This window comes from Heterocephalus glaber, unplaced genomic scaffold, assembly GCF_053883595.1.
Source record: "Heterocephalus glaber isolate CG9 unplaced genomic scaffold, H.glaber_assembly_v1.0 deba00001481, whole genome shotgun sequence".
Taxonomy (NCBI): Eukaryota; Metazoa; Chordata; class Mammalia; order Rodentia; family Bathyergidae; genus Heterocephalus; species Heterocephalus glaber.
In genome coordinates, this window is record NW_028258317.1 from 55,997,220 (window position 1) to 56,009,332 (window position 12,113).

At 37.5% G+C, this 12,113-nt stretch overlaps 1 protein-coding gene across 2 annotated transcripts in view; it reads right to left on the reverse strand.

Moving 5' to 3' along the window:
• The window catches only part of LOC101697212 (aldehyde dehydrogenase 1A1), a 68,777-nt gene that overhangs the window by 37,953 nt on the left and 18,711 nt on the right, over positions 1–12,113 (reverse strand). For both annotated transcript variants that reach the window (XR_015440122.1, XM_087184106.1), the window contains exons 3-7: positions 10,012–10,152; positions 8,683–8,812; positions 7,054–7,115; positions 4,005–4,133; positions 1,898–2,011 (exon numbers count right to left, since the gene is read on the reverse strand). Coding sequence is in view for 1 of the 2 variants with exons in the window: in XM_087184106.1 (XP_087040232.1) it covers positions 1,898–2,011; positions 4,005–4,133; positions 7,054–7,115; positions 8,683–8,812; positions 10,012–10,152 (576 nt within the window). In the remaining variant the exon portion in view is untranslated. The remainder of the gene's footprint in view (positions 1–1,897; positions 2,012–4,004; positions 4,134–7,053; positions 7,116–8,682; positions 8,813–10,011; positions 10,153–12,113) is intronic.

Consider the following 12,113-nt stretch of genomic DNA (forward strand, 5'->3'; position numbering starts at 1 on the left):
ACCTCTATTAGAGAAATCCTGTCAGCAATGTCTCTTATAGTCCATTTTCCTTTGCAACATATTTCATGAGAACTTTTTCAAAAAGTGAATTTTCATTTAAGGTGATTAAGAAGTTTTTTCCTTGTCCTGTTAAGCTCCTCAATTTCAAATTTAACAGGGATACCTAACATATCTGAGACACACTGCTAGGAAGAGCAGCATCAGAATGTGAGCCCAGAAGTTGCCTACTCTTCTAATATCAGGGTTTCTTTTTGGAGGTAAAATGAGCCCAGAATGTGTGAGGAGCTTCAGGATGAGCCAAGATGAAGAGGAAGTGACGCTGGCAGTGGGGTCAGGGAGCAGCAGACACACTGGAGGAGTGAGGGACCTGGAAATGTCCCTAGTGTCTCTATAGGGAAAGTTTAGAACTCCAGCCTGGGGACTGTGTGCTTCCCTCCTCTACCTTCTGTGCTAAGATTTCAGTCATTTCAATAGTTGCTGGCACACCCTGAACATTCTCAACTGTCCACAGAAAGTCATAAAGGTAGGTCGGCCTTTCCTCATCTCAGTTAGGCACTGGTAGAAGGCAAGCTTTTTCTACTCTTACATCTATGAAAAACAAAGAAAAAAAATTTCTATTTACCTAGTTTTAGAAAATCAAAAACAATAAGACTGATATCCTATTTCAGTTTTCATGTAAATAAGTTTTTAAAATATATTAGAGTGGCTCACTAGGATTATGAAAGTATCAAATTACCTTCATTTCACTACCTAGATACATGGGTGTCCAACCATTTTGCTTGCCTGACTCCCCCTGAAGGAAGAGGAATTGTCTGGGGACACATTTAAACTATTTAGTATAGTTAGTGTACATGAGTAACAAAACTTTCTTTTTCTATATGTTGTTTTATGACATATAAAGGGCAATTGGTGTGCAGGCTGCAGATCAGACAGTGTAATGGAATGTTCATTTATTTCTCAATCATCAGGGCTCAACATGTAAGCATTCCTCAAAACCCAGAGGAAAGTTTAGCAGCCATCTGGAGATCAGTACTCTTCCTCTAGAATTTCTCTTTATGGCACTTTACACATATTTTACCACTTATTACTCCCTGCCTTGTTTTGTGCTTGTGTTGGCAGCCTTATAAAACAGGCTCTTGCTTAGTCCTAATCCTTTAGGCCATGTACCAGTGAGAGGCACATGTTAATTTTTTATATTAAACATCTAACAAAGTCATACCCTAGCAGAAGAACTCAAGAGACTTTTTTTTGCTTGATATGGTATGATTTCTTCCCTTTCTTTTGCTTAGGATAGAAAAACTATTCACTGTCCCAAAGACTACCCTCCAGGCAGCACTCCCCACACCCCTTCTCCTTGAGGTGCTCATAGAATAAATACTATTGTTTGTAAACATTTTTGGACAACCAGGCCAGAGCCAGCAAGCAAGAATTGAGTGCAACCAGCAGTAAAATCAAGGGAAACTGAGCTTCTGGCTCCCTTTCAGAAGGAACAGGGAAGAGAGTTCCAAATAAGGCACTCAGGGTGAGGCGCTGCTACTTAATTTTCATAATCTAAAGGGTACAACTGCATTCATTCACACAAATCACTGTGGCCCAATTTATATTTCCTATCATAAACTTTACAAATCATGTGACTCAGCACCTGTGCTCTGTTTCTCATAAGAGAAGGTAAAGAACACACTCAACAGTTCAGTCCTTTGAGGATTGTAATCAGTATTTCATTTCATCTAAACTACAAATGTTTATGTTATAGAAACAAATTGGAAGGTAGAATAAAGAATAAATTATTAAAATGAACTTCTGTTCATTGTTGGCTTCAAAACAGTTACATAAACATCCTTCAAATAGTTAAGAGATGAGGCCATTTTTAATGGCCAGCCTGAATAAGTAGCATTACCTCTGTTGATCCTGTGAAGGCCACTTTGTCAATGTCCGTGTGTGAAGAGATGGCTGCCCCTGCAGTGGGCCCATAGCCAGGGACAATATTCACCACTCCAGGAGGAAAACCTACCTGAAAGGATAAAAAGCAAAACAGTCACAACAGAACTCAGAATGATGCAAGAAAGGGTAGTATGGGATAGAGGTTACTTCTTCAAGGTAATCTGGTGAGTTGTTCTACCAAGAAAATTTTACCTAAGCAACTTAATTCTTTATTCCTTATTATTATTGTTTCATTTCTTATCCCATATAAAAATAACCCAGTGGGGGTAATATTATGCTACGCTTTCTTCCCATGGTAAGTGCGTAGTTTATGGATCATTGCTCCAATGAGGGTCATCTCAAATTTCCTTACAGTAACTCAAGAAGATAGTATATTTAAACTTGTTTGTTAAAATGTTTACACAGAGGGAAAGTAATGTGTTTATTGTCTCCATCAGCAAAAATGAAAAGCTAGAGGACCTCACATTTTCAGTTCTCTGGCTGTTGATGGCTTAAGGCTTAGGAACTGAGTTGCAAACCCAGTGACATTCTTTAATCAGTAAAATGTTAGGGAAGCAAGGTCATCCTGTTCAGGGTGAAGCTTCACAAACTGATGTCAACCCCTGGTAAAGAATTCATGTAGGAGGCAAGGTTGCAATTGGGTTGAGCACATTAAAATTTCATGTTATTTTCATCAAATTCCTGAATTTTCTCATTTTTTGTCTCTTTTTAATTTGAAATGAAGAATATTAAGGTATGGCCGTAGTTTTCCTAAATTTTAACTTTCTAGTGATTAACAATTGTTTAAGTTTTGGTAAGATATGAAGGACAAAGAGTAACAAGTGATCACACTATTAGGATAGCTGATGAAAATAATTTCTCTTAGCTACTTTTGAAGAATATAGAAGAAAGCATAATAGAAAAGTGAATATGAAAATGGATATTCATGGGAATAGGCTTTAGAAATATGGCCTAGTGTTACAGACAAATATATTGGCACAGTGAACACCAGCCTTAATAGATTAAAAATAAAAATTTGTTTAAATTTAAACAAACTTGCAGAAACTACTGGGCCATAGTGGCAGTTAAAAACTAGCATAATATTCCAGCATTGAAAGGGTGCTGTCTTAGTTTCACCAGGAATTTGTGTTTATCAGAGTCAGACAAAAGCAAGGAAACAGTGGTCACCAGGTGACTGACTCCAAGTCTCCCATCTGGCTTCTGATCTGCATCTAGGGCAGACACATGTGCTCTGACTGACAAAATTCCAGCTAGCAGCCCTGCTCAGGGCACCCTACCCACTGGGCAGAGGCTTTGAGGAGAATGCAGCTGACCGTTATAGGGAATGGGGAAGAGGACATTGCCAGAATCTCTACCCTGTGTCCTAGCCTCTTGTGAGCCACTACAGAACAAGGTGAAATAAAGCATACACAGAAAACCAGACTTAGAGTGAAGCTGAGTCTTGGGGGATGATCAGTGCTGCTTATGACAACAAGGACAAAGGCCCTCAAGCATATCCAGAATTTATTGAATAGAATCATAGAATCATTGGTATAAACATGGAGCCAGGTATGCTTTGAAGGCATCTAGTGAAATGCTGCCGAACACCTTGCCATGATGGCACCAGGCAGGGATGTTAGGGAGGAAGCACAGCTTATCTTGTTTGGCTAGAACACACAGGTACTAGGACCAGGTAAACTTAGCAAACAAGCCATTGGGTCAAGGAGAAGCCATATTCAGGGGAAAGGATTTTAATTGGAGTCACGTTGACCTCAGCTGCACGTAACTCAGCAGAGTCCTGCCACTTCACAAACAAGGGCCTAGGCCTCAATGAGAGTCATTAGCAATGGAGAAATACTAGCCTAACTCCGCTACCAGACATGCCCATTTGAGTCACATAAGGGTTTGGTCTGAATCCTGATATAAAACAATATAGCCAAATTAGGGAAGGCAAGAAGCATGTGCCACTCATAGCCAGCTAGTCCTGGCCTAGAATGTCTGCTATAGACAGTAGTACTAAATGATGGTTTATCAACTGGGGCTCTTGCATTCTTGTGCATTATGCTTTGACCCAGGAAACTTACCTCTTTAATTAACGATGCCACATGAAGAGCAGTGAGGGGAGTCTGCTCTGCTGGTTTGACAACCACTGTGTTTCCACAGCTCAGGGCAGGCCCTATCTTCCACACCAGAATAAGCAACGGGAAGTTCCACTGGAAAGCAACATTCCACAATGGAGTCTTTGTTTTGTTCAAAGGTGCAGGAACTAATGTAATTTAGGCATTATAAACTCCCCCCCCTCCCCGTAGTTGTTAAATAATGTGTTGCTGTTTTGTACCGGCATCCAGTGTATTCTATTTAAGGCCACGGACAAGAGCAACTAGTAAATTATAACACTCTAACTAAAGCAAATGGAAGAAGGAAAAAGGAAAGAGTGCTCATATTAAATCAAGTGTCATTATTTTGCATTCTTATTCCACCAGGAAAAAAATCAATGCATGGTTTTAGATACAAGCAAACATATTGTAAGCACTCTGTGTTTTAAAAAGTGGTTATTCTCTTTTCTTTATAGGTGATTTATTTTGTTTACTCAATAATATAATTTATTTATGGGATAAATACACTTTTTTGTGATGATAGAAATCCAACCCAGGGCTTCATAAATATGTCATGTGCTCTCTCACTGAGCTGTTGCTCCAGTAAAGGACAAAAAAATCTTGTTAAAGAAAAAGATATGAGGGTCCAGAGGAGGAATGCTTGGGCTAAGATCCCAGGGTGATCACTGAGCAGCAGTATGAGCTCACACAAATTAGTTGTTCTCCATAAGCACTAATAACATCCTTTACTAGAAGGGCATCCTGAGGATTAAGATAGTGAGCAAAATGCTCAGGCACGTTAGGTATCATTAGTATTTAGGGTTTTATGGCTTTAATGAATTTGGGGGGGGGGTTGGATGTATCAGTAATTTGATTAAAAATGCTATAAAGTCATTGAAATAAAAAAATAAATTAATGACACTTTCTCATTTAAGAAATTCAGTGTTCCAAATTCCTCTATTTCACTTAAAATTTAAAAAATCTCTCAGTGCAAATATTAACAGCTTTCCTCACAAAATTAGAGAAAAACACTTAAAATTCATATGGAACAAGGAGAGATTCAGTATAGCAAAAACAATCCCAGGCAACAAGAGAAAAGTAGAAGTCCTCACTGACCTGTGATGCTTCAAGTTATATTACAAAGCTACAGTGATAAAACCAGCATGGAATTGGCATGAAAATAGAAAAGTGAATCAGTGAAACAATAAATGATGCACATTCAGGTATTGATCATTGACAGATATTGATCTTCCACAAAGGAGTTGAAAACATATGCAGGAGAAAAGAAAGCTGCTTTAACAAATGATCTTGGGAAAATTGAATATACACATGCAGAAGATTAAAGCTAGGCCCATATCTCTCATCATGTACTAAACTAAAATGAAAATGGATCACAGAACTAAATGTTTAGACAGAAACAATCTGATGAAAGATAAAATGGGTAAAACTCTTGAAGGCATAGGCATTGAGAAGAACTTTCTAAACATAAATGCCAATTGCACAAGAAATAGGATCAGGCATCAAAAAATGGGACTATATCAAATTAAAAACTTCTTCACAGAAAAGGAAACAACCAACAGAGTGAAGAGACAACCTAGAGAATGGGAAAAATATTTTGTCATCTACTCCTCAGAAGACTGATATCTTGACTATATAAAGAGCTAAAAAAAATTCGAGCCCCCAAAATAAAAGATCCACTCAAAAATTGTCAACTGGAATGAATAGACACTTCTCAGAAATACAAAGGACCAATAAATACATGAAAAACTGTTCAAAATATCTGGCCATTAGAGAAATTCAAGTGGGTTAAAACAACACTAAGATTTCATCTTACTCCAGAAAGTATGGCTGTCATCAAGAAATTAAATAATAATAAGTACTGGTGAGACTGTAGGGAAAAATGAGTCCCTCTACACTGTTGGTGGGAAAGTAAGTTAGAATAACCACTATGGAAATCAGTAAAGAGATTCTTCAAAAATCTAAAAACAGAAAATCCATTTTGCTCAACTCTTCCCCTTCAAAGTATCTTCCTGAAAGATTTAAATATTAAATAATAAAGGAATTAGTTTAAATATTAAATGAATTAATTTAAATATTAAATATTAAAATGATACCTGCATTCACATGTTTATAACAGCACAGCTCATAATATCTAAATCTTAGAAGTGCTCTATTTGTACATCAACAGAAGAATGAATAAAGACAATGTGGTATTTATATAGAACAGAATACTACTCTGTCATAAAGAAGGGTAAATTTGAGTAATTTTTAGGAAAATGGATCCACCTGAGACCATAATGTTAAGTGTAATAAATCAGACACACGCGTTTGAACATCTCATGGCTTCTCTTATATGAGAAACTCAAGATATAAATAAATTAAAGTGCAATAAAAGATAGATTACAGGAAACAAATAGATCTTTTACAAAAGGATGGAGACCAAGTGATGGAGGCAGTGGGGGCAGGAGAGGAGGAGTAGGGGATCAAAGAATTAAGTGTGTTATGCATATGTAGCCACCTACCACAGGGAATGTAATCATTGTGTTCTGCCAACGCGTACCAATAGGAAAGAAAATGTCTGTCAGGAACTGAACACTTTTATTGCTTCTGAGTCTGTGACGAGGCGTCAGAGGGGACAGAGTGGTGGAGTGGTCGGTGGAGCACAGTCCCCGGAAGGGCTGTCCCACAGCAGAGGAGCCCAGTCCTCCCTCTGACACATCTCACAAAGCATGGCTTCTAACAAGAGTGCATAATGCAAGTTTTTGAAAATAACTCTTAGAGGAAAAGGCTGGGGCTTTGATGCAGGAATACTGAAGCACACTGAAGAGGTATGTCAGGGTATAGCAAGATTTCAGTATTTCCTAAATTATATCCCAGAAATTCAGTCACAGGAAGACTCTTTTCAATAGGTCCTGCTTGTTGAAATTCATATCACATTTGGCCAGTAAGCAAGCATCCATTTGTGATGGAGAAATCTTTGTCACCAAATTAAAGAGAGTTAGGTTTTCTTTTTTAATCGTGCAGGAGAGTAACTTACAGGAATGATTTGGCCACATACTCCAATAGGTTCGCGTCTTGTGTAAGTGAAAAAGTCTCCATCTGGAAAATAAAGCACACCCCCAGCCCTATAGAGAACTGAGGTACTTGACATTTGCAGAATAGAGGATTGAAACTGATGGCCGAGGAAGAGTAAAATAGTAATTAAAAAATGAAAAAGAATCCATTTCTTAAACAACTTACAAAAAAAGAAATTTGAGCACTCAAATAGGAATTTGGAATGATAGAAGCCATAAAACTGAGTTAAATAAAAAGCAAAAATGCAAAATTAGGAAGTATCTGGAAGATAATTAATTCTGCTCTTCATTATCAAAGAGAGATGTTCTCCATGTTATTGTTATTCTCAAAGTTTTATAAGAAAAGTAAGAGAAAGGAGGTAGGATCATATCTAGCTGAAAGAAGAACCATATTCAAATGTATTTTCAGCAGCTCAAAGATTTACCAATCCTTTTGAAAAGTCATATAATTTAAAAAACAGTAAAATTAAAACTGTCTTTCTAGAAGGAATAAGCCTTTCTATCAACTTGCTCTGAAATGTTCTTTTCCTTTCCTTACTAAACCAAAAGCAAGCTCTTTTAATCTATGTAAAAAATGGCCAGTATAAAATTCTTTTTCTGTCCAGAGTTGAGTGATTAACATGTTTCAGAGTTTGATGTGGTCGTCCTGAGAGTATCATTGCTTGTTGTATTTCAGTCCCCACGGGAGCCACCTGGCTGTCACAGCAAGGCCTGGCTTTCTGAAGTTCCACATGTACTTTAAATGGGTTTTTCCATGTGGGCTGAAGGCAAAGATGGTCACTAAAATAGCCACATTTCTTGGAACCACTGTAGTCTCATTGTCCTCTTGTAACTTCCTACCACTTGTAACCTCCCAAATGTTCCAACTGGATTAGAAATGCACATCTGGGGCAATCCTGGAAGTGTGGTTTATTGCTAAAGTTAACACATTTCTATGTTAAATTTCACCCTTACTATTTCCCCTATTGATGCTTCTTCATATACAATATTTTTCATATTTCTATTTTTTATGTGCATACATCACAGAAATAACACACACATGCACATTTATATATACAAATTCTTGTACAAGGCTATAAGCATAGCCACGGGTCATTTTGAAGCTATTTGAAACAAATCATATGAATTATTCTGGTCTAACTGTACTGAGTTTGAACAGGCACAGATAAACAGAGCTGGCTTATAATGGAACATGCAATAAGGCTTAAATAATTACATTTTGGAAAAGGTATAAATGTCACTATGGAAATGAAACCCAAAATAATTAATGTCAGAAGCAAGCCTTACAAAATGTGGGCCCTTAGATAGCTGCCTCCAATCAGCAATTGTAGCCTTAAGAATGTTTCTATTTTAACAGTTTCTAAAATATTCATGGTGTTATCTTCTGCCTGATTGTGCTGAAACAACATTAAGAACCATTTGTTGAATCTTCATAGAATTTGCAAGTTTAGAACTGTGTTGGCTTAACATCAGGGGAAAATAATTTTCTTTGTTTGCCTGGCCTCTTCAAGAGGGAGAGTTAGAAAGTATTTAGCTCTACAGTAATTGCTGCATACCTGACCCCACCCTGGAGTTTTCCCAATGCTCCTTACCGACAGGAATGGTGCGGCCCTGGATCTTGTCAGCCCAGCCTGCAAAGTAGCGTAATCCTTTTACAGACATTTCTATATCCATCAGATATGTATTAGAAAATAGTTTTCCAGCATTTATCGCCTCCATTGTCTGAAAAACAGATTGATCTCCAAATTTAAAATTCCACAAAAATTTTAGATCAAAATATATGTGGTCAAGACGTTGAATATGCACTAGAGAATTTTGGACTCAGAAGAAATTTTAAATGACCTTGATTAAGTTTCTTTTTGTAAAAGACAGACTCAAAAAGAGTTAAAATAACATGTGTATATGGTCATATTGCATGAGCTAGGTAAAATGGATAGGAGATTCCAGCTGCTAAACCTGAGTTCCCTTTCTGTCTCATCCTGAGTGTTCTCTGCTAACCAACATTTGAAGTTGGTCACAATTGGATACATGCCCCTGGTAAGAGAAATGTGGAGTCTCCTTGAGCAGATCCGAATTGTAACAAGATTTCTCCATGCAGACAATTTAGTGTTAGTGATTTTTAATGATGTTTCAATAATCATTTTTGTTGTTGTGGTTTTTTTTGGTACCGGGAATCAAACTCGGGTCCTTGCTCTTGCGCAGCAGGCGGCGAAACCACTGAGCTAAATCCCCGGCCAAAATAATCATTTTTGACATTCTAGGGGCTGAGGCAGAAGGATCACTACAAGTTCAAGGACCACGTGGACTACATAGTGAATTCAAGGCAACAAGATTCTGTCTTCAAAAAATGACTTTTAATTTTTAGATTCCATATGAATATAACCAATCTATTTACATAAGCAAAACATCTGGGTCTTTCATCTATGAATATTCTTCAGCAGAATTTCCAATTATGGAACTGAAAAGAAATAAGATTTATTTTAGTGATATGTCGGGTACCTTCATCAAAGTCAGGTAAGAATTCCAGTAAGAGTTCTGGATCAAGAAAGTTTGGGAAACCTAGTACAATATTCTGGAAGATTCACACAGCATGTTACCTTGTTGGAGGCTCTGTGTGCTACCATGTTAAAGGCTTGTTAAAATTCTAGCATAAAAGAAAGAAATTTCTTTTATTTGGCTTAACTGAGGACTCGCCAATACCCATCCTGTACAGTCAGTTATGGGAGCAGAAGTTCACATCACCCAGAGGACTACTTGAGAAAAACCCCCAGGGCTAACAGACCTATAGGTTAGCTGGAGATGAAGTCTTTTCCTTTTTTCGTAGAGTGCAAGTAGTGCTCACTACAACCACTCAAGTTGTCAATTCAAACAGTGAATGCTTTGGAAAGCTCTCCCTATGCATCCGGTTTGGTTATACTCACTGCCAGCAGCAGTCGATCTCTTTCAATTAAGTCAGCCAGCTTGTAGAGGAGGCGTCCCCTCTCTGAAGCATCCATAGTACGCCATGGAGAGCCAATCTGAAAGGCCTGTCTTGCGGCCTTCACTGCCTTGTCAACATCTGCCTGTAAGTCAGACAGAATTCAATTCAATACGCTCAACATAGTGGCAGAGCAAATCCAATGGGAAAAACCCTTTCAAACAGACTGGACCTACTCATAAACAGACGGTGGTTCTCCATTATCTGCAAGTCTAGCACATTCTGCATATTCAGCTATAGTAGGTAGGCCTGAAACTTGCTGATATTCTTTAGAATGATAAGCTCCTCACACTTGACACATGCTTGATTTCTTAGATTGCAAATGTTAACAATATTTTAGTAGTTTACTAATATCTGAGCGTTTACCATATTTTGGGTAATGTCTTAAGAACTTTACATGTGTTAACTAATTTGATTCTCAAGAATGTCATAGGACCAATATATTCTCCATTTAACAGATGAAGAAACAGAGAAGAAATATTTGTTCAAGGTCAGGAACTAAAATTGGATGAACTGAGTTTGAATGGAGGTGGTCTAGCAATGGATCCCTTGCTCTTTACCATACTTTCTACTCCTTTTGTAATTTGCCTCATTGCCTGCACTCAAGTTGCCTTCCCTCGTGATTTTCTCTGTTGTGTTTTTCTAAACCAGCTGTACCCCTCTAGTTCTTTCCTAATCATCCTTGGTTATTCCATTCCCTTATGGATCCTTGTGCAGACCCTTTCTCATGTCCCACAAAATATACCTACAATCCATATCACCATCCTTACATTACTACTTCATATGTTTGTTTTCCCCCAAATAAATTGCCAATACATTAAATTCCAACATTCTTCTCACCTTCCTTTTTTTTTTGCATAGGACTGACTACTGTGTGGAAATCCACAAATTAGAACCGCACCACAGGCCAGTAGGTTGCAACTTTTTTCAGAAGCTGTAATTTTGTTTGAGAATTAGGATAAGCAAGAGGAAACAATTCTCTTTTTAAGTTGCTCACAATTAAGCGGAATCTTATTTATTGATAAAGGCTCCCTGCTGGAGAGTTCCGGACCTCAAATTAATATGCCCCCACATTAGCTTGCATTCATTTTTAACCTAGTTTGCCTTAAGTGTTTTTGGAATCCTTAAAGATTATTTTATAGTAAAATGTTGGATGCCTCATTTAGTTTGTTTAATGCTGTGTAGTATTGGGAGTGTAGAAATAGATTGTGTAGCTGACTGGGAGCTGTGGATTACTATTGGTGCTCAGTGTTGAAAGAGGATATTGTTCTGCTTAGTATTGCTAGCCTGGGGGGAAAACTCAAAATTTAAAATTCCAAGTATAGTTTCTACTGAGTGTGCATTGCACTTGCATTTTACTTAAGTTAAAAATGGGAAGTTGAAACTATGTAAATTGTGGATCATCTGCATTTATAACCAAACTACGATTATTTGGAATAAGAGAGATATTTTTGAAGTATAATCTGGTCTAATTAAATTATAATCAGCTACAAAGAAATATTCTTCAAAGTAATTCATTACAGCAGTGTATCTCCCTATAAAACTTAGGACAATGATGAATATATACAATAAAATATCTGGCTTTATTGCTTGGCATCCTGAGAAATACATATATAGTTTATATTTTGAGCATTCAATTAATCATATTATTTATGGGTGGACATTACTTTTGCCGTAAGTTCTACCTTTTTCCAATTAAATTAAGAAAGCACTGTTTTGGAAAAGAGACAGAGAAGCAAACCATAAGGAACTGAGTTGCCAGCATGATCTGTGAACACCACAGCTTATAAAATATACGCAGCTCTGTGTTTAAACAGATCTGTGTGACACAGCTTTCATTTCAGTCCTTCCACTCATTGTTCTGTCACTGGTGTTAGCCAAGTATAGGCTATCAGAGGTTTCCTGGCCCCTCAAAGGGATAAGAAGGAACTGGCTGCAAGACAAATTACTCTGCCATCTGAAAACGACATCCTTAGAGAATGCTGCTAAAAGTAAAGATATTCTTGTTCTTGTGTCTTGTGAATTATATCTTTCTCTTACTTCTGA